The sequence below is a fragment of the Leishmania major genome, chromosome 27 (genome assembly GCF_000002725.2).
Source record: "Leishmania major strain Friedlin complete genome, chromosome 27".
Lineage (NCBI taxonomy): Eukaryota > Euglenozoa > Kinetoplastea > Trypanosomatida > Trypanosomatidae > Leishmania > Leishmania major.
In genome coordinates this window covers 438920-464596 of record NC_007268.2, presented here as the reverse complement: position 1 = coordinate 464596, position 25677 = coordinate 438920, and the positions used below count along the sequence as shown (strand labels likewise).

The 25677-nt window shown below is 60.5% G+C and overlaps 7 protein-coding genes across 7 annotated transcripts; all 7 read left to right on the top strand.

The window, feature by feature from the left end:
* Positions 1–1146: 1146 nt before the first annotated feature.
* LMJF_27_1080 (conserved hypothetical protein) lies at positions 1147–5406 on the top strand (the record flags this gene model as incomplete). The annotated part of the gene is made up of 1 exon (XM_003721867.1): positions 1147–5406. The coding sequence occupies one exon, from the start codon at positions 1147–1149 to the stop codon at positions 5404–5406; it is 4260 nt and encodes a 1419-aa protein (XP_003721915.1).
* A 1838-nt stretch (positions 5407–7244) lies between these two features.
* LMJF_27_1070 (putative vesicular-fusion ATPase-like protein) lies at positions 7245–10238 on the top strand (the record flags this gene model as incomplete). The annotated part of the gene is made up of 1 exon (XM_003721866.1): positions 7245–10238. One exon carries the CDS (start codon positions 7245–7247, stop codon positions 10236–10238), a length of 2994 nt encoding a protein of 997 aa, XP_003721914.1.
* A 1518-nt stretch (positions 10239–11756) lies between these two features.
* LMJF_27_1060 (putative cysteine desulfurase) lies at positions 11757–13079 on the top strand (the record flags this gene model as incomplete). Its single annotated transcript, XM_003721865.1, has 1 exon — positions 11757–13079. One exon carries the CDS (start codon positions 11757–11759, stop codon positions 13077–13079), a length of 1323 nt encoding a protein of 440 aa, XP_003721913.1.
* Positions 13080–15299: 2220 nt separating this feature from the next.
* Positions 15300–17300, top strand: LMJF_27_1050 (putative vesicular transport protein (CDC48 homologue); the record flags this gene model as incomplete). The annotated part of the gene is made up of 1 exon (XM_003721864.1): positions 15300–17300. The coding sequence occupies one exon, from the start codon at positions 15300–15302 to the stop codon at positions 17298–17300; it is 2001 nt and encodes a 666-aa protein (XP_003721912.1).
* Positions 17301–18027: 727 nt separating this feature from the next.
* On the top strand, positions 18028–18468 carry LMJF_27_1045 (conserved hypothetical protein; the record flags this gene model as incomplete). Its single annotated transcript, XM_003721863.1, has 1 exon — positions 18028–18468. The coding sequence occupies one exon, from the start codon at positions 18028–18030 to the stop codon at positions 18466–18468; it is 441 nt and encodes a 146-aa protein (XP_003721911.1).
* A 948-nt stretch (positions 18469–19416) lies between these two features.
* On the top strand, positions 19417–20676 carry LMJF_27_1040 (conserved hypothetical protein; the record flags this gene model as incomplete). Its single annotated transcript, XM_003721862.1, has 1 exon — positions 19417–20676. The coding sequence occupies one exon, from the start codon at positions 19417–19419 to the stop codon at positions 20674–20676; it is 1260 nt and encodes a 419-aa protein (XP_003721910.1).
* Positions 20677–22233: 1557 nt separating this feature from the next.
* LMJF_27_1030 (conserved hypothetical protein) lies at positions 22234–24915 on the top strand (the record flags this gene model as incomplete). Its single annotated transcript, XM_003721861.1, has 1 exon — positions 22234–24915. One exon carries the CDS (start codon positions 22234–22236, stop codon positions 24913–24915), a length of 2682 nt encoding a protein of 893 aa, XP_003721909.1.
* Between the last annotated feature and the right edge of the window lie 762 nt (positions 24916–25677).

Here is a 25677-nt window from a genome sequence, read left to right as displayed (position 1 = left end):
AACACACGAACAAAACAAAACACCAAAGAAAGGAGTACGAAGACACACACACACAGAGAGGGAGCGAGAGAAACGATCGAGAACGACATCAGATCATCTTTTTATAAGGCTGCTGCTGGTTTTGTTTGCTTGGTATTAGTGTGATCGGTCTATATATATATATATATATATATCTGTATAGCAGTAGTAGTACTTTCTCCCCTTTACCCACACTCTCATTTTTTTTTTGGGTTCGGTTCCTTGCGCGTCTTTTTGCGAGTTTGACTTCATCGTGTACTTGTGCCTCCTTTTCCTCCTTTTGCGTGTATCCCTACTACTGCTGCTGCTACTACTCCTGCTGCTTCGGGTGCTGCGGACTGTCAAACCTTTCTGCCGCTGTCACCCCCTTCCCTCCCTACCTACCTTACCTCTGTATCTGTTCCTTCCTCTTTTCTCGAACGCGGTCCTGTGGAGCGCTTGTGCGGTATTCCGCGTACCCTTGTCACGACCGTTCCACTCGCTCTTTCAGTGAGGACGCGAGAAACATTGTGTTCCCTGTGCTCGCGTTACCGTGTGCAGACGTAGCACTGCCGCCGCTTCCTCTCTTCAGTGCTCCCTTCCGTTGGTCAAGGCGGCTGATCGTTTTTTTTTTCGTTGCATCGGGGCGACTGGCCAGTTTCAGCAATGAAGCGCCTCTCGACGCACCACGGCAGCCGCCTGGCGAGCCGCCACATGGATGTTTCAGTGACCGCTGGCACCGGTGTAGCCGCGCCTGAGGCAACTGGACTGATTTTAGGTTGCCTAATAGGCATGCGATGCCATTCGGGAATGAGCGTGTCCGGTAGTAGTTTATGGCAGTCATGCGCCTTCTTTTCTACCCAGTCGTCCAAGGCGGCATCGCTGGCCAAGGCCGAGGCCGCCTCGTTGCCTGTCGCGATGCCGGGAGGAGCTGCGGCAATGCCGGCCGCGTCACCCCCGTCTGCTGCTGTTGCAGCCTCAAAGCCAGCAGGTCGCACCGGCAGAGGCGGCGGCGCATCCTCGCGGGGGCGAAAGGGCGGGTCTGGATCGGCGGCGCCGCAGGGGCAGCTGCCTCGCACGCAGGTGGGTCGGCGGCACCGCATTTCACCTGCCGCGGCAAAGGTGGCGGAGAGTGCTCACGTAAAACCGATGCGTAGCCGACGTGCAAGTGATTCACCGCGCAGACGTGCGACGCCGAAGCAAGAGGCGAAGCGGCTGCTTCGGTCGCTCGATCACAACGCATCGTGTGCATCAGCTGCAGCCGGCAATCCGATTTCAGCCCCAACGAAAGGCAAGGAGGGCAAAGGTCTTAGGCGGGTGACGCTTGCAGCCACCGCGGAGGCGAACGCTCAAGCTGCAATACCGTCGCCGCGGCCGCGCAGACCCGCGGCAAACTCACCGTCCGCCGCGGCTGCGAAGGGAGAACGGGGGAAGGCAGCATCTTTGACCACTGCCCAGCTGTTGCAGCACCTGCAGCTCACATCGTTTGTGGACCGCGTCACGGAACGGGTCAAGGCGTGGGCGTCTTCCCTGGCGGAATGGGCGCAGCCGGCCTTCGACCCCGCACTGCGGGGGTGGGAGCGGCAGCTTTCGCTGTCCTTGCGCAAAGACTCCTTCGCTGATTGCACGGCCGTTCAGAACGCTATGCAGCAGCGCTACGAGGACCAGTTTGGACACAACCACAACGACGTCGCCTTCCTCACCCTTTATGCGCGTGTGCTGGTGAACAATGCAATATTCTGCCTCGTCAGCTTCGAGACATACCGCAGCACGCAGCTGCTGCAGGAGGCCGTGCACGTAGCCAAGGAGGCACACGTGCTCCAACGACGTCTGGCGCAGGGTCAGGAGGACGGCGCCACGGCGGCCGCGCAGGGCAAGGCTCGTGGCGAGACCGGCACATCCACAGCGGCCGCGGCGGCAAACGCTTCCAAGCAGCCGTCCCTCGTGGGCGATCCGGAGTGCCACCTGCTTCTCCTGCGCGTGCTTCTGGCGAACGCGTACGCCAGTGATCAGCAATACTGGAAGGCTGCCGAGCAATATCAGCTGGCGCTGTCCGCCATGGAGCGTAACCCGATGTGGTGCCCGGAGCAGGTAGCCCCTGGTTTGGCGAGCCCGTTACCGTTCAACCACACACTGGTGACAGAGGATGCGAAGCTGTTTTACGAGGATAGCGTGCGCGTCGCCCACGCCATCTCGCAAGGTCGCGCGCATCTGCTGCTGCTCCAATCGAAAGGGCCCACGGCGACGTCCGCACGGCTCCTGCAGGTGCAACTGGCAATGGCGCGTTTACACCGGCACGCTGGCCAGTACGCAGAGAGCCAGAACCTCTACGAGAGCTACCTCGACGGCGTGACGGAGCACGTGGAAAGCGAGGACGTTGGCGGGGCCATGCTGGAGCTGGGTCGACTTTTACTCTATAAGGTGAACAACAGCGATGCCGCCGTGATCTACCTGGAGGCAGCCTCGAGCATTCTCCTCGAAGACGCTGAGGCGCTGCTGCAGGTAGCCGAGGCACATGGTGGTAGTAGCGGTAGCAGCCGTAGCAACGAGGCCACGGCCGCGGAGGCGCGCATAGCTGCTGGCAACGCAACGCATCGCGCAGCTGGCGGTCTCATCGACGCTGCCATGGCGTTTCACACCGTGGGCAAGACGGGCCAGGCGATCGGGCTGCTTGAAGGGTGTCTGCAGCTGCTCGACCGTGCCGATCTCGGTTCCATCAGCGGATGGGTGCGGAGACAGTATGCGGACATGCTGGCTAGCGTCGCCCTCGTGGATCGGGCTCTCGAGGAGTATAGTCGCACAATTGAGCTGCTGCGCAACGGCTGCGGCGCTGTCGCACAGCTCGGGACGGCTGGCGAGATGGTGCCTCTTAACTTCGCGGAGGTGGAAGGTCACATGGCTTTCTGCCTCCAGACCTACGTCGGCGACCACAAGCGGGCCATGAAGCACTACCGCAACATCGTGAAAGGGCCCCACAAGAAGGACGCGTCGGTGACGAGCGCGCAGGTGCGGCTAAACAAGCGCGCTCGGCGTCAGCGCGCTTCGGCTACTGCGGTCGCTGCCACTGCCGCAGGCAGCACGCGTGTTTCGGACGGTGTCGCCTTCACAAGTGACCAGGCGAACGCCGGGTCCTCTCCTGCGCCGCCGCGCGTTGACGTGTCTCTTCAACCGGACGTGATGCACTGGGTGCTGAGCAACTACGTCGCGTGCTGCGAGCGCGTCGGCGCCTACGCGGAGGCGGTTGGGGTGCAGAGCCGCCTCATCGAAATAGAGGGCGCGTTGGGCGGCGGCGTCGTCGATTCTTACCTGAAGCTCATCTCCCTCGCTCGCCAGGCCGGCGACATGGAGAAGACGCTGGCGCTGTGCTTCTACATCTTTTTCCTGCCTGACGACATGATGCCGAGCGAGACGCGGCTGAGCGTCGCAAACAGCTTCGCCTCCTGCTGCCATCGGCTGGGGAACAGCCGCATGGGGTCTGTGCTGTTACAGGCAGTGCAGCAGGTGCGCGGCGACCACGATGCCAGCTCGCTCGCGCGATACGCCATGGGTCTCAAGACACTGGACCCCTCTGACTGCGTGCAGCTGGATTGTGTGGACATCGAAGCGAACATCGACACTATCGGCCGCGTCTTCCGACGGGCCGCTAGCATTGTCGTGGCTGACATGGTCGTCAACGGCGTCGAGGATGAGGAGCGGATCTCTCGCGATGGTCGCAGAGCCAGCAACAGTGACAGCAGCGCTGCTGCGGCTGCGCTGAGCGATGGCGGCAACGAGTCATCGGTGCCCTCTTTAGCATCGCCGTCTTTGTGGACGCTGGAGCGCGTGGACAGAACGCTGAACAGCCTCATCGTGCTCAGCCGTGGCGCTTTTTTTTTTCACCAGAACCGGTTCATCAAAGACGCGGAGGAGTTGTACGCCGTTGCGCTGCAGCACGTCGACCACATCATCGCTTCCATGCCGGTCCTAACGGAGAGGCACCAGCGAGAGATGGGCATCTTGCTCGTGAACTACGCCACGCTCAAATCTGCGACGGACCCGGAGCTGGCAGCCACCCTTTACGAGCGTGCTGCGGCAGTGTGCCCTACGTACCTGGAGGTGGCGGAGGTGGTGGCGGACGTCTTTGTGCAGTCCGGCGACTACGCCAAGGGATCTGTGTACATGAAGCGTGTCATGCGCGCGAACCCGTCGGCGGCGACGGAAATGCACATGCGACTGGCGCGGATCGGCACGGGTAGCGCCTGGGATACGATGTCGCACGGGCAGCGAATGGAGGTAATGGAGCACCTGCTGAAGGGCCTGGGCGTGGCGCCTGAGCGCGTCGCGGCGGCGCTCGCAGCCGGGGTGCAGAGTGAGCTGACCAACACGAACAACGCCAACGTGGTCATGTCCCTCGGGAATCTCGCTCCGCTGCTGCTGGACGGCGTTGCCACCGCCACGAGTGAGGACGCCGTGTGCTTCGCTACCTATGTCGTGCAGACCCGCTTTCAGGAGCCGCAGCTGCTGAACCGCATGTACCGCCGCGCGCTGCTGCGCTTCCCGCAGCATGCCACCATCCTCGTGAACTACGCCACCCTGTGCATGCACTCTGGCTGCCACACCCTGGCGCGTAAGTACATCGCAAAGGCGTACGCGGCCTCCTCCGGCGATTCGAACTGCACCATGTGCTACGCCCATTACCTGTGCCGCTCCTTTGACGACCGGCAGGTGGGGTGCGGCGAAGCCCTGTACGCTCACTTTCTCGAGCGGTACCCGAACGCGGCGCAGGCTCACGCGGCGTTTGCCAACTACATGGCCGGCGTCATGCCCACCCCCTTCAAGACGGAGCAGCACTTCAAGGCGGCGCTGGAGCTGGCCCCGCCGTCGGAGGACGTGCTTCTACAGTACGGCCAGTTTATGTGGGCCTGCACCGATAGCAAGACGGTCTACACAAACGATGAGGTGCGCCGGCGCGTGTTCGATCGGGCGGAGCAGCTTTTCAAGGAGGCAGTCGCCATCAACCCGAACAGCTTCACAGCGTGTCACCAGCTCGGCACCTTCTACGCGAACGGCCAATACCGCTTCGAGGATGCCATGACAATGCTGCAACGAGCGCACATGCTGCAGCCGGGCAACATCGAGGTGGTGCGACACATTCTCGGTGTCTTGCACGGGGAATGTATGCGATTGAAGAAGGAAGAGCTGCGCCGCGGTAGCACCGTGGCATTGCAGGGTACCAACACACAGTCCTTCTCTGGCCAACTGCGCTCGCTGGTCGATGCGACCAAGGAAATGTTCGAGCACGTGCTGGGGATGGACCCCAACGACGAGGCGACGCTGGAGGGCTACGCGCGCTTCGCCGTGGAGACGCTGCAGGACCCGAAGCTGGCCGCTACCATCTATAGGCGAATCGAAGAGCTGAACCGCAGGTAGGGGTGGTAGGGCAACACCAAGGGGACGATAAACGGGTGACCTGCGCGTGCTTCGGTCTCTTTTGTTTTCCTTGACATCTCCTCCTCCTTTTGTCTTCCTGTCTGCTGGTGCGGTGAGGGGGCGGGGTATGCGTGCATGATGAGCACCCGCCACCCAACGCGCGTCAACACATGCGCAGCGGCATATGTGCACAGCGGGTACCTGTGCCGTCCTTCACCCTTCCTTCTCGTGCTCCCTGCTCGACCTCAGCCGCAGGGGAAAAGCGCAAAGGATACAACGAGGAGCACAAACCGACACGCGGGGCATCGCGGCCCCTTCCCCTCCCCCCCCCCCCCCACACACACATATACACACACACACACCACACCACACTACATCACACCAAACTAACTGACAATTCTAGTACACCTGTGTTACCTATGAAAGATTCTCGCGAATGCCTAGATCTCTCTCTCTTTCTATTTTCGTTTTTCTTGTGTTTTCCCTTCCTTACCTTTCCACAGACATTGAAACACACACACACACACACACGCCACCGACGCTCGCTAAAACCAACAAACCGACATACACACGCGGAAACAGAGAAGGCGCGCGCTTGGGATTCATGTGCACGTGTCCGCAGAGCTTACTGTATCTCTATCTTTCTTTGTACTTCAGACGATTCTTTTTCCTTTGTTTTTGTCATGTGTTTCACTGTGCATGTGTGACCGAACCCCCCCCCCCCATCTCCCTCGAGATACATACACATACACGCATGCACAGATATATGCATACACGTTCCTTGTACATGTAACAGACGTATGTGCACTTCTCCCTCACCTGCCCTTCTTTCTCTCCTTCCCTCCTCTTACTTCGATCACGTGATGTGCCTCGTCTCGAATGTATTATTATCATCATATGTCTGTTGCTGCATGTATGTGTGCGTGCTTGCGTGTACACCGTTGTATGAATTTCTCTTCTTGCGAATCCGGTTTCGACTCAACCGACGAAGGAAAGCAAAGAATAACATAATTGTCTATCGTGACGTGGAAGGGTGGGGCGTGTCGCATGGCTGGGAGTGGCGTGTATGGCAGGGGATACTCACGAAACACAGCGGCACGACGCCACCCGCTTCACCAGGCCATTCAACGTTTACTCGAGCGTTCACGTGGGTTGAGCTCTCCCCCTCCCTCGAGAAGGCACCTACTGGATAAGGAGCTGGAGCGGATGTCGCACCCGAATATCCACGGTTTTTGCCCCTTGCCTTCTCCCTTCCTCTTCGCTCCCCACCCCTGCGCCCTCTTCTGCGTTTATGCCTTTCCTCCACTCCCATACGCTCTTTCACGTTCTCTTTCGCTACCCTGCTCTCTTCTACGTCCATTGCCCCATCGATCGGATGGCGCCCCCGTATCCACGCTTCACGCACACACACTCATATGCACGGTTCTATCCCCTCTGCGTTGCTGTTTAACGCGTTGCCTGTGCCGCGCCACGCTACCCATTGTCCGTGCTGCGTGTGGGTCTGCGAGGGGGTTGTTTCTCGCTCGCTCTTACGCTTCCCGTCTGCGTCTTGCTGGCGCGCGTCCCCTTCGCTGAAGGACGCCGTGGAAAAGGAGTGAGGGCAGCGCCAACGGGAAATTGCAGCGGCGCTTACACACACACACACACACACACACACACACACACACACACACACACACACACACACACATCCGTATACATACAAAGTGCTCGTTCTACCTGGCCGCAAGCAGATTGCACTTGAAGGGTTTGGGTGCGTCGTGTCGGGTGTGGTTGAGCTGCCCTCCTCTTCTTGTTAGTGCTGCCTCGTCGTGCGGTGCGCTCTCCTTTATCAAACCATGCGTCACTCGCTGTATCGTCTGTGCCAGTGTGCCAAGCTCTCGTTTACTATCTTAGTGCTTGCTGTGAGTATCCTGTCGTGCGTGGACGTCCTTGCTAGAGCGCAGGCAGACGATGCTGCGCCAGAAATCTTGTACGTGCGCGGCTGCCGCGACGGTGCGGCTGAGGCACGGGAGACGACCGGTTGCTTTGCAGCACCCGCCGGCGCGTCCGCATCGTCGCCGACTGCACTGGTCCCAATTGCGAGTGTCACGCTCTCCTTGCAGGGCGTGCACCTTCCGGCAGAGGTGCGAGACACGGACAACGGTGACTCGCAGGCGGTACTGCACCGGGTGCTGCTGCAGGAGCACCGTCGTCCACCGCTGCTTGGCCAGGAGCAGAGCGAAGCCGACACGCGCCTGCTCGAGAAGATTGTTCTGAGCTGCAGCCGGCCCATGGCTTCGCTGGTGTTCCCTACACAACTGATCTCGTGCGAGCTGGAAAACCCGCTCCTCAGCCTCGCTGGAGTGGAGGGCATGGCACCGCAGCTGGTGCGGCTGGTGAGCCAGCCGATGTGGTTCGACGTACGTCTCGAGGAGCGACGCAGCGGCGAGGAAGCTTACCGCACCGTTACCGTGCTGCGCCGTGCGGTGCAGTTGCGGGTGAGCAACACGACGAACGCGAAAGACGAGATGGCCGCCGAGACGCCGCGGGGGCAGGCGGAGAAGGTATCATGGGAGGAGGTGCGTCAGCACCCCCTAGAACGTCTGTACGCGCCGTTACCCGCGTCTCAGGACCGCGCCGAGCGCGCGGACGAGCCGTACGATGGCGACGGCGCAGCGAATGGCGATGAGGTGTGGGCGGAGCTCGGCATCGGCGGCCTCAAGCGTGAGCTCCGCACTCTCTTCCGCCGCGTTTTCCTCTCTCGGCTTCCGTCTTTGGCACCGCTCGCCGAAGCGTTGCAGCTGCAGCACGTGCGCGGTGTCATTCTCTACGGACCGCCCGGGAACGGCAAAACTCTCATCGCGCGCAACTTGTTCCGCCTGCTGGGCCCTAACACGCGCCTCTCCATCGTGAACGCGGCGGACATCTTGTCGAAGTTTGTCGGCGAGTCAGAAAAGAACTTGCGGGACGTGTTCGAGGGATACGACATCGGCACGACATCCAAGGAGGAGACGGCGCAGCAGGAGAGCCAGAGGTTTGACCGTTCGGCGCACAAGAAGAGTGGCGCAACGAAGAAGGGCGCGCTGCTGGTGCTCGTGATTGACGAGCTCGAAGCACTCTTCCGCCGCCGCGGCCACTCTAGCGATGAGAGCTCTGCTAAGGCAGTGTACGACGGCGTGACGAACACACTGCTGTCTCTCATGGACGGCGTGAAGAGCCGGAACGACCTGCTGGTTGTTGGCCTGACGAATCGGCTCCAGGCGATCGACTCGGCGCTGCTCCGTCCTGGCCGTTTTGAAGTGCTCATCGAGATCCCCGCGCCGGACGTCCCTGGCCGCGAGGACATCTTTTTCATTCACACGGAGCGGCTGCGGGAGCGGAGCTTCCTGGCACCCGACGTGGTTCTGCGAGATTTGGCTCTGGAAAGCGGCGGTTTTTCCGGGTCCGACATCGCCGGCACGGTGCGCTCTGCCCTGAGCTACGCACTGCTGCGGTATCGCAGGGATGGGCTCTTCCAGGGCGGCCCGCAGAGCACGGAGGCCGGCGAGGGGTCGTCTGGCGTGGCGGACGCGGAGATGATTGGCCACCGCGCGGGCGACGTTGGCGGGCTTGTTCTGGAGGGCACAGGGGGGAGTGGCAGCATGAGTTCATCCGCCTCGTCGCCTTCGCTGTTCAAAGTAACGCGGGAAGACTTTGAGCGCGCCTTCAAGGACATCCGCAGCGCCAAAGATGAGGCGTCCGTGCTGTCGCATCTCTCCGCTGACGGCGACAGGGTCAGTGCCGAGATTGTCGACCACGATGGCACGGTGAGCACGAACGTCAAGAGGGCGACTGCGGTGATTGAGCGCGTGATGCAGAGCAACCGCACCGTGACAGGAATGCTCGCCATCACCGGGGCTCCAGGCACCGGCAAGTCCACCGTGGCCCAAGCCCTCACCCGCGTCTACGACTTCACAACGGTGCGCTACCTCTCCTGCCGCCGCCTGGCGCAGCTGCCCGATCACGAGGAGCAACTGGGAAAGCTGCGGGACGCTCTCAACGACGCCTCGCACACAGAAAGTGGGATTGTGGTCCTCGACGACTACGATGTTCTTGTCGGAGTCATGAGTAGCGGTGGCTACGCCGGGAACACGCTGCGCAGTTTGCTGTACGAGTACATGCACCGCTCGGGGGGCGTAAGCCGTGCCTTGGCCGCAAACTCACCGTTGGCGGCCGCTGATGAGGTAGGGCATAACTTGGCTATGAACGCTGAAAGCCGTGTCTCGGCAGATCGCAACCACCGCATACTGGTGCTCACGTCATCCCTCTCGTCGGTTCTACAGCAGCTTTCGTTCGATGCGCACCTGCGCGTGCATCCAGTGCTGCGACGCGGGGCAGAAGCCCTGCTGCAGGAGTATCGCGTGGCAGACCCAGTGCAATCAGTGAAGGCGGCAGCGGCCTATCCGGTGTCGATGAGCTACCGCACATTTCTCCGCCTCACGGACATCTCCCTGCAGCGGTGGGTGCAGGAAGTCGAAAACACAGCGGCTGCTATTGGCGACTCGCAGTCGAGCGACGTGGGGTCGTCGGCGTCGACGATGGAGTTGCCGGCGTACTTTGCCACGTCTCATCAGATGCGCGCCGTCTACAACGAGATGCGCGCGAGGCAGGTGGCTGCGAACTTCTACGCGGTGAGCGACGATGCCGCCAGTCGCAGCTTTATCTCCGCTGTGCGCACCACAGTGGCCGATATGGGGTTGATGGACCCGTACCAAGGCTGGGGGGGCGAGGGTAGCGACGATGAGGACGGCAAGGAGGCTGCCGTGGACGTGGACGAGCTTGTGGGCGCTGCGGATGAACTACTGTGGTAGCTTCTCACGTCGGTTGCTGATTGTAAGAGGTTGGTGGATGGCCGCCCGCTGCGGACTTTTTTCTTTCCTTCTGCCCACCTCCCTCTTCCCCGTTTAGGACAGAGGGGTGTGGAGGACACCCCTCAGTGCGTGGTGCCGCAGGGCCCAGTACACACCCCGCTCTCTATTTGTGTGTGTGTGTGTTTGGGAAAGCGATCCAGCCCCCCCCCCCCCCCCAACGCCTGCCAAGTGCCTCAGCCACCTCGGGTGGTGGCAGGGCCCCGCACCGACAACGTAGGGGAGGTCAGAGCGATGTATCGCTGCGGATGTCGCTGGTGAGGTTGTGGAGGGCGTGGCGTCGGAGCGGCGTGCGACGGCGGACACCTTTGTGCCACCGACGTGATGGGGGGGGGGCAGAGTGCCAGCGTGGCTCGAACACATCTCCCCTACCCCCTCCCGGTCCCTCACTCTGCCCAGCGGTGCAGGGAGCCTGCGCCACTCCCAAGGAGGGCGCGGCAGGTGGCGACCGGCGCAATGGGTGCGGCTGTGTAGAGCTTTGGACGGAGGCCGTACCCAGATGACTGGGCCGGCGCAGTGCTGTACCGCGTATGCCTACCGCTGCTTCGCGCCAGGCCATGTGGGCCGGTGTGACGGGGCCGGCTGGAGTGGAGTGGAGTGCAGCTCGCGTTGCACGGGCAGAGGAAGGGGCACACGCTGAAAAAAGAAATGTATTCTTTCTCATCCTCCCGAGCCTCTTCCGTGGGCGTGAGCCAGGGAGGACGTGAGAGTACTTCAGAGGCATGTGTGATTGCTGAGGCAGTCTTGGTAGACAGAGGTCAACTGGTGATGTCGCGTGCGGCGAGTTGTCGAGAGCAAGAGAGAGAGAGACGCAGTGCCCTTTTGACTGTCCCTCATCCCGTTCACATCATGGACGCATTTTTTGTGCAGGAAACAGCAACCAACGGCGCAGCAGCACAGGAGAGAGAAAAATGCACTCGCCGCCATCGCTGCCTTCCTGGCTGTGTCGCCTTACCGACTCGCCGCTGGATCATGTGAAAGGGGCGTTGCGCACTGCAGGTTTTACGCTGAGTATGAGGGGTGGTGGTGGTGGGGGGCTGACCAGCAGCACTGTGGATTGCGCTCGCGGGGGACTCCCCCGTCTGTGCGAGGTGCTGCTCAGCGGTGCCGTCGCTTTGCTGTTTTGTTGTTGGCACCGCATCCATTACCGCCCTCGACGCGCCATTCATGGACTGCGTATTTCTTGCACTCTTCTGTTCTCTTCTCTCCTCCCTTGTCCGGCGTGAATGCACATGTTGTGGGTCTGGTGGTGGCGGTACTCTCCGACGTGCGCGCACACGCGTCCGAGTCGTGGGCAGGGAGCACAGGCACGCAAAGCAACGGTGGAAGTATACAGTAATACGAGAAACAGAGAGTGAGGCGAGACGCACTCAACGGTGCCCAAGCTGACACACCTGAACACACTCGCTCAGTCGTAGGTTCGTCGAAGACAGTCACAAACAAAAGAAAGGTCGGGGCAACATGCGGTGCATGTCGCGTGTTTTTTTATGTGCTGCTGCCTCGACGGCCAACGGTGCCGGGGCAGCCTCCAAGGCTGCCGCAGCTGTTACTGCCCCTCCGTCCACCCTGCCCGTCTTCAAGACTCGACCGATCTACATGGATAATCAGGCCACCACCCCGCTGGACCCCCGCGTGCTGGATGCGATGCTGCCTTACATGACGGAGGAGTACGGCAACCCGAACAGTCGCACCCATCAGTACGGCTGGAGCGCTGAGGAGGCGGTCGAGAAGGCGCGCAGGCAGGTTGCTGATTTGATTGGCGCAAGCCCGAAGGAGATCTTCTTCACTAGTGGCGCGACTGAGTGCAACAACATTGCCATCAAGGGGGTCGGCAACTTCCTCAAGGCCAAGAAGAACCACATCATCACGCTGCAGACCGAGCACAAGTGTGTGCTCGACTCGTGTCGCTACCTGGAGATGGAGGGCTTCGAGGTGACGTACCTGCCGGTGCAGAAGAACGGAATTTTGGACCTGAAGGTGTTGGAGGCGGCGATCAAGCCCACTACGTGCCTCGTCTCATGCATGGCGGCGCACAACGAGATTGGCGTGCTGCAGCCCATCCGCGAGATCGGGGCGCTGTGCCACGCCAAGAAGGTCCTCTTCCACACCGACGCGGCACAAGCTCTGGGCAAGGTCAAGGTGGACGTGAACGCCGACAACATTGATCTTATGTCAATGTCCTCGCATAAGGTTTACGGCCCGAAAGGCTGCGGTGCCCTCTACGTGCGGCGTCGCCCGCGCGTGCGCCTTCGCTCCCCTGTCAGCGGCGGGGGGCAGGAGCGTGGCGTTCGGAGCGGTACCGTCGCGGCTGCGCTTGTTGTCGGCATGGGCGCTGCTTGCGAGGTTGCCATGAAGGAGTGGAAGCGCGACGCAGCGCACACGGAGAGGCTGCAGGAACGTCTGCTGAAGGGACTGCAGAGTCGCCTGTCGCACCTTGTCGTGAACGGTGACTTGAAACACCGTCTGCCGGGCAACCTAAATATCAGCTTCTCTTGTGTGGAGGGCGAGAGTTTGCTCATGGGCATGAGGGATGTGGCGGTGTCAAGCGGTAGCGCCTGCACGAGCGCATCGCTCGAGCCCAGCTACGTTCTCCGCGCCCTAGGCGTTGACGCTGAAAACGCGCACACCTCCATCCGCTTTGGCATTGGCCGCTTTACCACTGCGAAGGAGGTGGACCTCGTCATCGAGGAGTGCGTCAGGAACGTCGAGCGCCTGCGTGAGTTGTCGCCGCTGTGGGATCTGATGCAGGAGGGCAAGACGCTCGCGGACGTGCAGTGGCGTTAGCTTCGATGTGCAACTATTAAAAGCGCAGGAGAGCAGAGAGAACTCGTGATACCTGGTGAGCGGGCGGAGGCGGAGGGAGTGAGAACGAGCAAGAGAAAGACACGCAGAGGCCATTTTTGGGTAACCGAGGCAAGCGTGAGTCACGAGCCATGTGTGCACGCTTGATGATACCCTTCTTCCTCCACACCGTTTGCACTTGCAACCCTTCCCACACTCTTCTTCGTCCTCGGTGGCCACACGTGTCCATCCCTTTCTTTCCCCCACTCGCTCTATGCCTGTATCCGCGCGTGCGGGCGAAGTCTTGGGCGTGCTTGCGACGTGTTAGTCCACGACTAACCACGTCTATGTTGTTGTTCGCTTCTTCTGTTCACCATTCTTTGGCTCAGGATGCTTTGCTGGGGTGACTGGTGTGCCTCCGGTTTGTGTCTTATCCTCCCCGGCACCACTCCTGCTGTACACACTCCCCCCCCTCCCCCTGATTGCCATCTGATGCTGACTGCTGACCGTGCTTCTCGTGCTGCCGCTGCTGCTGCGCTGATGAATCGGATTGCTCGCGTGCGCATTCCCTCTTTTCCCTCAGGCACGTCGATTTCAGTGTGTCTCGCAATACCCATGGGCACGCCTGTTTGTGGTGGGTCATGGTGCAACTGCCGTTTAGGAATGAAAAGCACGCGTGGCCTCTACCTGTTCAGCCTCTTCCATTTCTCCCTGTGTGCACCTGTATCGGATTTGCCCATGTGTCGTTCTCTAGACGGCGCTTGGGCTGTGGGCAGTCCATAGGTGCGGGGGGGGGGAGGAAGAGGAGGGGGAGAGACACCGGAGCGAACGGGAGTGCCGTCGTCTACGGGGGTATTCTGTGAGGGCCTCTCTATGAGTGTGGTGGAGCGAGTCGACATGTTGCATTAGCCGGGGGCGAGGCGGGGTGCAAGATCTCTCTCTCTCTTTCTCTCTGTGTCGGTGTGGGTGTGTGAGGTCTCTGAGAGGAGAGAGAGGGTGGTGGTGGTGGGGAATGGAACAGGCGCACAGCTCATTACGTCATTCACATTCACACACACACACACGTATCTTTTGTTTCTGTTTTGTTCTCCATCGCGTTTTCTCGTTTTTGCTCCATCGCGTTTGGCTCTGTGACGGGGGTGGGTGCCACCGTGGCCACGCGCCCGTCTTCTTGCAAACGGGTATGGTGAGCGATACGGCAGCAGAGAGCCCTGCGGGATTTTGGCGCGCGTGCGCGTCAACAAAGCCGTTTTCGACCCTTCCTGTGGCTATGTGTGGCACGCCTGCTGTGAGCTCTTATCCATCCGAAACGCCCCTCTTCCCTCCTCTACGTCTGTTTTGCCGTGCCACTGTAGCTGCCCGCGCACTGTGTGTGCCTGTCTAGGAGTGCATCTCAGTGCCTTGACATGTTTGTCCCGTCTACTCACACTCCACTGTCCCCCTTCCCCCAACCCACCCCATCGCTATGACGACGAGGACAACCACCATTGCTGAAAGAAAAAGGGGGACGAGGGCGTTGTTTCTTCTTTCACTGTTCGCGTTTGTTTTTGGTGGGCACTCTCTGTGTTGCTGTACGCACATACACGGGAAAAGAGTATTTGCTTGCCTGAGCGTGTGCTCGTCAGCCGCTGCGTGGCTCTGTCGTTGTCGTTGTCGTACCGATGTGCCGTTGTGTCTGTGTCTGTGTGCCTGTGTGTGTCTCTGTGTGTGTCTCTGTGTGTGTCTCCGTGTGTGTTGTCTTCTTCACGGGAGGATACCCGTCTCCCTCTTTGTCCATCTCTCTCTCTCTCTCCACCGTCGAGCATTGTCGAAGCGAACGCTGAGAAACTGGGCATCAGTTTCGCAGGGTAGCGCAAGAAGGCAGCTAACGGCCTAGCAACCACCGTCGACCTCTACCCCGACCCTCTCTTTGTCGCCCTTCGCGGAGATGAAGAGCGAGGCGATGGAGATGTTAAAGGCGAAAATATGATGACGAGGATTGCACGAGAGGCTGTACGTAGCGTGCGACAGCTACCAAACTTCACAATGCTGCTGAATCATCCCTTCTAACATACGCTGCCACGGTTTCCACAACTCCCCCGCGTACCGTTTTTCGTTCCTCCTGTTATTGCTGTGATTTGCCAACACATCTCGGCCAACATGTACGACGGCAGGTGGTAAGCCGCTTCTTTCCTTTTTTTTTTCTAGGGCTTTTCGCTCGTTCCACCCTCACGGGAGGGAGTCATGTCGGACATGAGTGACCGCCTCAAGGGCAGGCTGAAGCAGATGGCTCGGCAGACCCCCAACGGGTACCGTAAGCAGCGCCCCGGCAGCGGCCCACGGCACTTCGCCGACGACAACTACCCTTTTCACGCAAAGCGGCCGCGTGACGAGGAGGAGGAAAGGCCGCAGGGTAGCAAGTCCAGCAGCAGCCGCGTTCATAGTGGCAAGGAGGCGGGAAAGAGCGCCAGCGGCGACGGAGAGGGCGAGGCGCTCGGTGTCATCCCGAAGATCACCCTCGAAGACATGGGCGGCTTGGCCAAGGAGCTGCCGGTAATAAAAGAGCTCATTGAGCTGCCCATCCGCATGCCGCACCTCTTTAACTGCCTCGGTGCAGATCCGCCGTGCGGCGTTCTGTTGCATGGCCCGCCAGGTGTCGGCAAGACCAAGCTCGTCCACGCCATCGCCGGCTCGCTGCAGGTGCCCCTCTTCTTTGTCGCGGCGCCTGAGATCGTCTCCGGCATCAGCGGTGACAGCGAGGCAAAGCTGAGGAACTTGTTCATGGACGCCATAGCGGCGGCGCCGAGCATTGTTTTCATCGACGAGATCGACACTATCGCCGGCCGTCGCGAGGACGCCCAGCGCGCTATGGAGAGCCGCATCGTTGGACAGCTGCTTACATGCATGGATCAGGTGTCGCAGGCGTGGCGACAGCACAACAAGGTGGTTTGCGTCATGGGGGCGACAAACCGCCCAGAGGCGTTGGACACGGCGCTGCGCCGCGCCGGCCGGTTCGATCGGGAAATCGCCCTCGGCATCCCCTCAATCGACGAGCGACAGAGCATCCTCAGTATCATCTGCGCAAAAATCAACTTGTCCGACGGCGTCGATTTCTTCGAGCTGGCCAACATGACCCCCGGCTACGTCGGCGCAGACCTGCACCTTCTCGTCAAGGAGGCGTGCATCCTCGCCATCCGCCGCAAGTACAAGGAGCTGGACGAGCATGGCGCTGTGGACGGTGTACAGACGGAAGAGCTCGCTGGGTTCTGCGTCACATTCGATGAGCTGAAGGAGGCGACGACGCGGGTGCAGCCGTCGGCGATGCGGGAGGGCTTCACGACGATCCCGAACGTCTCCTGGGACGACGTCGGCGCCCTCGAGGACGTGCGTGAGGAGCTCATGACCAGCATCTTGCAGCCTATCCGCGCCCCGAAGCTGCATCACCGCTTCGGTCTCGACCACCCCGTCGGTGTGCTGCTCTACGGCCCACCGGGCTGCGGCAAGACGCTGGTCGCAAAGGCAATCGCGAACCAATCGGGCGCCAACTTTATCTCCATCAAGGGTCCAGAGCTGCTCAACAAGTTCGTCGGCGAGAGTGAGCGCAGCGTGCGAATGGTCTTCGCGCGTGGGCGGGCCAGCGCCCCATGCGTCCTCTTTTTTGACGAGCTGGATGCACTGGCACCGCGCCGCGGGTCGGACCGGGCAAACCCGAGCAGCGAGCGCGTAGTGAACCAGCTGCTGACCGAGCTGGACGGCGTGGAGGGGCGCAAGGACGTTTACGTGATTGGGGCCACGAACCGCCCCGATATGATCGATTCTGCCATGCTGCGCCCAGGTCGCCTAGACAAACTGTTATACGTGCCGCTGCCGTCGCCTGCGCAGCGTGAATCGATTCTGCGGACTCACGCTCGCAAGTACCCGGTGGATGCCGAGGTGAACCTGGAAAGGCTGGCGCGTGACGAGCGGCTCACCGGCTTCAGCGGCGCCGACTTGGCCGCCCTAATGCGCGAGGCGTCGCTGACCGCGTTGAAGGGTGTGTACAAGTCCCACACAAAGGACGAGCTGGAGGAGCTGGAGCGCGACATCACCGGCAAGAGTGCTGACACGGCGAATCTGCCCACCATTACGGCAGACAACTTCGAGGCGAGCTTGACAAAGATCAGGCCGTCGGTGTCTGCGGCGGATCGGGCAAATTATGAGAACATGAGCATCGAGATACGCAACAACGCCAAGAATACCGGCTAAGACGAGACATGTCCCGCGTTCGCAGGGTGACCTGAGCTGCTGTTGCTGCTTGCGCGTCTTGCCTTGTGACCACCGCCCCCCTCCTCCTCTTGCGCTGCCAAGGAAGTGCGCCTTGTCGCTCTTTGTGAGAGCTGATGTCTCTCTCTCTCTCTCTCTTGTGTGTGCGCGTGCGTGTGTGTGCGTTTTTCGATCCAATCATCCTACACTCACCGATGCATACGCATATGCATACCCCACCTCTCTGTGCTGATATCGTGCGTGTACGGGTATGCACGATTGGAAAGCAAAGCAGCGAAAGAGGAGGCGGTGCATTGCCTCCAGGACAAGCGGCCGCACACGCGCCCCTGTGTGAGACGGACCACGCGATAAGTCAATGTGTGTTGGTCGCGTGCGCGCTTTGTTTGGGGCGAGCACCGGATGACGGTGGTCGATACAGCGCTCTCCGGCCTTCCTGTTTCTCGATGGATAAAGTGCTCTGTTTCTCTGACTCGCCTCCCTCCTTGGCGCAGGTGCTCTGTGGACAACGGAACAACGTGTCCAGACTTCCTGTCTACACCATACTTATGCCCCTACACGCAAAGAGATGTTACTTGCCGTGTTTGTGTGCCGGACTTCTTGCTACTGCGGCTGTCGTGCCCTTCTTCCCCCCCGCCTCGAGCGCCTTTGCCTTCTTTTCCTTTCCATGAATGCCAATAGCAGGAAACCGATAAAACAAGAGTAGCACGGCATGCTGCGTCGGTGCTTCCCACGGCTCGAGGTCCTGCGCCCTGCCGTGGAGCGCCGCAAGCGTCGCGGTCGTGCTGAGGTTGGCGGGGCCAAAAAGGTCGGGTCTCGCAACCCTGGAATGCCCGACCTACCCAAGAGTGCAGGCGGATACGTTTTCCAGCAGCTGCGACTGCACTTGCCGATTCGTTGGCGATACGGCTGGCGGTGGAGCAGTCTCAAAGCAGTCTGGGTGGGGGGCTGGTCATCGTTCATCTGCTATGTAGCCTACGTCATGTTCTTCAAGTATACGGACAGCGAGATCGCGGAACAGGCGACTCAGTACACCTACGTGCGTAACGACCGTGGGGAGGTGGTGGACATCGGTTTCAAGCCCATCGTAGACGCCGGAAGGCGGGCCCGCCGCCGCGCTGACCGACTGCTTGATCCCGACGAGCGGGACTAGCGGAAAGCCGGAGAGAGAAGAGGAGGGGTGGACTGGCAGAACGGGGAGGGGGCAGGGGGGGGGGGGGCTGCTGCTCTGTGCAAAGCGTCCTTCCTCGGAGGTGTTTGACAAGACAGACCTTTTTTTTTTGTCCGCCTTGAGCGGTGGCTCGAAGTTCTGCCCTCCTTTCTCCCTCACCCCCGGGGGTGGGGTGTGTGCTTGTGTGTCGTCGTTGTACCACTTTTAGTCGCACAGTGTCGCGAGCGGGCACCTTCTCAGCTGCCTTTCTTCCTCTGGAATCACAGGTACAACCGTAAGATAAGCGCCGACAAGAGCACACGGTCGAATGACTTCGACACTGCGATCATGCCACGCCGCGCCTGGCTCTTTCTACGAAGTACCTCTTTCCTCGGCGCCACATGGGTTGCCGCACTCGACATTTTCTTTTTTGGTCGGTGTGCCGAGGGGCAACAGAAGTGGCAGCGTGTTGCGTCACACGGGGGCGCAGCCTCATACGGGTGCATCAGCGGACTTTGAAGCACCGCACGTCGATCAAGCTGTGCTTGTGACGTTCCCATTGTCTTTCGCTGATTCTGCTATCCGGCGATCTCGCGTTGCGCTGCTCCCCCCTTTTTTCACTTTGCTCGTGTGCCCATTTTTGCCTTCATGTTGCCGATGAGTGGCGGCAAGGCGTCCCTTCGACTACGCGTAGGTGTAGTCTGCGCGGTTACAGTCAGGCTACTGGCTGGAGTCCCATCCCTCCACACAAAAAGGAAAAGGTGGCAGTGACAGGGAAAGAGGCGGATTACGCGCGTGAAGAGCGAGCGACGGAACCATTCGACTGCACCGTTACCACATAGACGTAGATCGGATTTGGCAGCCTTATTCAGTGGGCGGCGCTTGCTTCTTTTTCGTTCCCATCCCTCTTTCCACATTTCACGTGTACACAAGTATTCGCGCTTCGCTGCCATGCAGCCGAACGGCGTGGGCGACTTCCCAGTGCCAGTGGCCACGAGCGGCGCGCCCACTGATGATGGCCAGAGCACACGCCAGGTGCCTGCAAACACGATCTCGTCAGAGGAGGTGCCGACCGCGAGCTTTCGAGCTCACATGCCATACGAAAGGTCCACCATCTCCTCCAAGCAGCGCCGTGGCGGCAACCTCGTTCTGTTCGTGAAGCCCAACGAGAACGAGTCGGAGGCGGCGTCGAGGGGCACATCGTTCTCGCCTCATCAGCAACAGGCCAACGGCAGTGGTGCGGACGGCGATGTTGAAGGCTTTAGCGAGGAGGGCGATGAGAACGTCGCCAAAGATCAGGAAGACGCTCCCTCTCTGGTCATCTCGACATTTGTGAACGCAGCTGGGTCGGTGGGCAGCATGGCGACCGGCGCGACACGCAGGCCCCTTGTCACGGCTGCCCTCGTCCTGCTCTACTTCATTTTGCTCGATCTTGTGCTTTTGAGCGGGAATGAGCGACTGAACCGGGTGCTGCGCCGCATGCGGGCTGCTGAGGACGACGCGCTCATATTGCTCTCCACCAGCTTGGTCCGTCAGATGGCAGAGGCGAAACAGGAGTTGCGGGATGCTGTGACGCAGCGCGGCGGCAACGTGAAAACGGATGGATTTGAGATGGCCCGACACAAATTGGAGGCTCTGGAGCGAGTGTGCAACCGCAGCATCTCGCGTCTGCACGCGAAGCTGATGTTTCCCGGCAGCGTCGAGGACCTTTTATTCCTCATTGAATCGCACGCCACATACGACGAGCGACTGCGCGAGCTGGCGGCGCACGAGTTGCACTGGGCGACGACGGTGATGACCGGGCACGTAGTGCACGCTGGCGGGGACGACGTGGAGGAGTCGCAGCCACATGGACCCGGTACAGCACGACCAGCGGCGCATTCGCCGGCAGCGGGCGGCGATGCCCACCCTTCAGCACAGGAGGGGAATACGGATGCAGCGTTGAACCCGCTGCGCAATGTTCGACTGCAGCATGTGCGCCAGTACAGGGCACCGACCAAGTTGGCAGCAAGCAGCTATGCGTGGCGCCTCTCCACAAGGGCAAAAAGCACCGCCACGTCGCGACGGCAGTCAGGCGGCACCAGCGCATTTGCTTCCGCCGTATCGGCGGTGGCGAAGGCGACGCGGGGACTCCTCGAGCTGGTCAGCAACAAACTCGTGGCTTTTTTGTTGATTTGTGCGCTACTCTCCGCGGTGCTGCGGATGGGGTGATAGAGCGAGAGATGCGGGCGGCTCACGGGGTGTGGGTATGGGGCACAGCAGCCGGGATGATGTGCGTCTTCTCGAGCATCGCACACACACGCACAGAGAATGAGCGAAAGGGGCAGGGCTCTTCATCGTCGGGCCATTGAGCTGGCTTGCCGCAACATCGCCGTTTCAAATTCTCTCGACGCCGACATTCCTTATTGCGCCATCTCTGACGCGCGTGTTTCTTCAACCCTTTGCTGGATGGGGCATGTCGCTGGGCCCCGTCCGCGTGTGCAGGCACGGAGCAGCGCTGTCGCGGATGTGCTTCGTTTGTTCATCAGCCGCTGCGTCGCCGCCACCCGTTTCTTCTCAAGTTGTCTCCCGCTCTCCATCAACGGCAATGAAGGAAGCACCGCAACGACGCACACGCGCGCGCGCACGTGCGACACAAATATCGCTTTTTCCTTGGTGATCAACACGCACGCCGGCTTCGCATCGGTGACATCCGCTTCTCCGATCCCATTTTCTGTCTCGCGCTCCTCCGTGTACTCTTTACATCCTCGAGTGCCAGCGCTTCTCCTGCTCTCTCTCCTTTCGAACACTCGCTTGCAGGTGATGTGTAGCGCCTCCTCTTGCGGCCCCGCCCTTCGTTATCGCTGACAAGGCGCTTTGTTTGTTTGTGTGAGGGAGGCGCGTCCGTTGTCCATGCTGTGTGTGTGTGTGTGTGTCGGGGAGGGGAGGCGATCGGCCCCCTCTTTTCCCGCTCCGCCCACTCGCGTTCCTCTTGGCTGGTCCGCCTTGGAGAGGGATACGAGAGCCAACGGAAAGCAGAGGACACACAGCAGGACAGCTCCGAAACCGACGCTTGAAAAGAAACAACCACGCGATGGAGCCGGCTGCCGTTGTGGGAGCCGTAGAGTGTTCCTGGAGGCGGCGAGCGACACATCTTTTTTTTTTGTACTGTACAACGCCGCACCCGCTCTTTAGCGCATGTGCGGCGGGACGGATGAGATGCTTGAGAGGGGAGGGTAAGTTTAGAACGGCTTCTGCAGTAATTCTGCTTCACATGCGCGCGCCCGCGCTCTCTCCGCCTCTCTTTTTTTTTTTTCTTCTCGGAAGCGGTATACAGCGCCCCCCTTTCCTCCTCAAAGCGCACTGACGCACAGAATTGCACGGACGAGGGCTGCATGATAAGAGGATGCGCAGTCACTGCACAGAATGTGCCGTGACGAGTGTACGGAAACGCTAGCCGAGGGACAAACACATACGCGAGCAAGAGAAGAAAAGTGGCCCTCTGAGCACAGAACTGAACAGATCTCTTTTATGTTTTTAGCGGTTGGTTCCTTGACAAGCTATCCCACGTCCTCCGTCTCTACTCGTCTCTTCTCGTCTCTTCTTGCTCTCTCTGCTTTCGCTTTATGTATACAATTTACACGACAGGACTGCTTACCAGCTGTTGCGCCACCCCACCCTCCCTCCTCTCCTGTGCTCCATACGCGAATGCCGCTGCGGACTCGTCGATCAGACCTTGGCAGCCGTCGCGCCGTGGCAGGGGTGCTGCGCGTCAGCCAAGTGTGGCGCATGCGCTTTGACAACGCCGCACCACCACCACCACCACCGCCGGAGGCGGCAGGATCGACTACCACGAGCTCTTCGACGGCCGCGTCGGCGCTGCCGCGTGTGTCGTACCGCACGCTGCCCTCGAGTATGTACCCCAAGGAGGTCAGCTCCGACTTCATTCCCTTCCCACTGCCAAAGCACGACGCATCTATGGGCTTTGGTCCGGTACGCCTGCGCAACGTGCCGGACATCGAAGAGGCTCGAGCGCGCATGGCCAAGGCAGCGCAGGGCCCACCGCGAGGAAGTGCGTCTACGCAGCTCCAGGATGCCGACGGCGACAACGCCGAAGCGGCGTCGGCCTTGTGGGCAGAGCTGAGCGGCGAAACCACGGCGACATCCGTTGGTCTCTCCACCACTTCAGTCACAGGGGCGTCGCCAGAGGATCCGGAAGCGCTGTCACGTCCGCCGGATGCGCAGGATGAAGACCTGGTCGGCTATCATGTCCACCGGCACTTTCCGCTGCTCGATGTGCTGGGGTGCGACCGAAGCGTAAATGACCTTCTTGCGCAGTTTTGGAACCGCCCACAGCGCGAGGCGAGGACGGCGACAGTGCTCGACTTTGCCGCGACGCTGCAGCGCCATAGCAACGAGGAACTCACACGCGTCCTCTACGAACTGAGCTCTCTCTTCGAGTGGGACGGTAATGGGCTTCAGTTCATTGCTGCCAAGGTGCTCAAGTATGGTCGCAGCTACACTGTGTCGAGCGAGTTGACGAAGGCGTTTGTCCAGTTGGTGGACGCGATGACGGTGGCGTTTGTTGAGGAGCAGCCACACCGCCTGGCGGAGTCGCCTGCGTTGCTGGCACAGGTGCTCCACTTTCTGGCACTGGTAAAGATCATGGAGCCGAATAAATGGTACACGCTAAACCCCAACGCGCCGCAGAATCGCGCCGACTACACGCACCCGCGCGGCGTGAATCGGACGTGTGGTCACGTGACTACGGGCCGCGCGCTGCTCGACTTCCTCGAGGACATGGTCACCAGTGGGCACAACTGGACGGGTGAGGCTGCCGTCGATGACCAACAGGGCAGCCTGGCGCGCTCTCCCGTACCGCAGCACGCAACAAATCGTTTCACCGAAGGATGGTCGGAGGACGACATCCTTGATGTTATGGCGGGATTCTCAGGCGTCATGCCCGATGGCAAGGCGTCGTCACCCGTCTTGTATGCACTGCTGGATGAGCTGTGGATGCGCTGGTCTAAGGTGGGTTTTGTGCTGTCTGGGTCTGAGCAGGCGGTGCGACTTGAGCGTTTGTACATGTTGTTGCAAGTAATGGACATGCAGCGCGACGCCGTGCTGGACGCACTGCTTGGTGGGCAGCTCAGGGCTCATAGCACGGCACCATCCACATCGACGTTGCCAACGCTGTTTTGCGAGCGCGACGACACCCCACCGCTAACGTTGGCGCAGTCTCTTACACAAACGCGCGGGCCAGATTTCTTCTCGGCTGTCTCGCGCGACAAGCGGGCGATGGTCAAGGCAGCCGCCTTGCGGCTTCTCACGGCGAGCTTGGCGAAGGCGCGCGACGATAGCGATGCGGTGCTGCACCAGGCCCTCGTCGAGAGCGGTACAGAACTGCTGCAGAGTTTGACGTCCAAGTCAGCAGCGCTGTCGTTTGCGCAGAGAGAGCAGTTTGACGTGATCACGCTGAGGGCGGTGCCGCACATGGCGGACGTGGCAGAGCGGCTCGCCGAGCAGCGCGCCGAGGCACCGTTCTTTCCGCTTACTGCGTCCGCAGGTGGTCTTCCCGACACCGCTGCCGTGCTTGCCCACCTCAGTTCTCATCCTGCGCCGTACATTGTTCTCTGCAAGGGTCGTCGTGTCCACCCAGTGCGAACCTTGGTGTCGAATCTGGACCACGTAGCTGCCGTGGAGAACGTCTTCCTACTGCACTCCAGCGGCGTTTCAAAGTGCGTTGACGCCCTCGTCGCCGTCGCCCGGCGCCTGCGTAGCGGCAAGGATGCGCTGATCGTCACGGCCAGCTGTCTGCGGGCGCTGCAAGCGGCCGCCCAGTACGGAGCGACGGAGAAGCGCCGCGCGACAGCTGACCGTGCGCTGGATATTGTTTCCTATGAGCTGGAGGCAGGCCGGGCCATACTCATGCCAGTCACTGACGAGCTGTACCTGCACGACGCCGGTACATATTGCGATGAGGACCTCATGCTGTGGACTCTGGCCGCCTACTTGGCGCGAGACGTGCCCCTTGTGAAGGTGCACACGATCATGAGTAGCCGCAGCAGAGCACGAAACCCCCAGCACGCACTGCGAGGCGAGCACAGCCCTCTCACATCGACAGATGACCTGTACAACAAGTCGACGCCGCTTCTACAAGCGCTGAGAAGCAAGGAGCTGCGCGCTGTCACGCACCACCCGGTCGTGCAGCGTCCAGTGCGGGATCCCCCGCAAACACTCTACAATGTCAACCCAATCCGTGCCCGCTTTGTGTACCGGCGAGACAAGGCATTGTTTGACAAGTACCATGTCACAGCGCGCAACCTAGCGCCTGGGTTCAGCCAAGGTGCACTGAACAGCGACCTGCGTGCGCTTGGTTTCTACACCCCCGACCATCCACAAGTCCCTTACACGCCTTTGTCGGAGTTGAAGTGCCACCCAGTGCCTGCCAACCCGCCTGCCTCACAGTGAGTCATCTTGTACATCGAAGCATCTGCCTTTATATGCGTGGGGGTAGGGCAGGAGGTCCCTCGCCATCTGTCCCTGATTCGTGGCGCTGCGTTCTCGAGGGCGGGGCGGATGTAAGAGCGAATTTCCAGGCCTGCCAGCGTGTCTTCTTCGAGGCTCGGGGATAGCAGGCCTTATCACGGAGCCGTGCTGGACTTTGGTACGGATGCCACTCGCTGCGCCTCTTGTGTGTCTTGGCATTGACGGCTCTTGCGTCGTCCCCCCCGAAAGGGACCCCCGGTCTATCTCACAGTTAGTCTAAAAAGAGGAGCAAGCAAATGCTTATCCGCCGACGGAGGGAGCGGGGAAGAGGAGAGGAGAGGAGGGAGGGAGGGAGGTTAGGAAGACTGCAGTAAATGTCTGACTGACAGGTATATGGATTCCGCGCTCTCTTCTTATTCATCGTGATACTTCTCCTGACTCTCTTTGCCTTCGTGTGCCCCTCTCATGAGGGCAAATACGCAAACTCGCATAGAGCCACACATTGGCACACTCGCACCAGCGGGCCCCTGCCCCACCCTTTCGCTGCTGCTGCTGCTGGCGTTGGGCTCTTCTTGACTTGAAAAGACTCTTATACAACACTCTAAGGCAAGGCCCCTCCCCCCGTCTCTCCTCACATTTGTTGCGTCCCTCGTGCCCATTGTCCCACAGCGTGGCATTCCTCTAGTCTTCCCCCTCCCCCGCTTACAAAACAAGCGAACAAGAAATTCCGCCCGTGCACGCAAG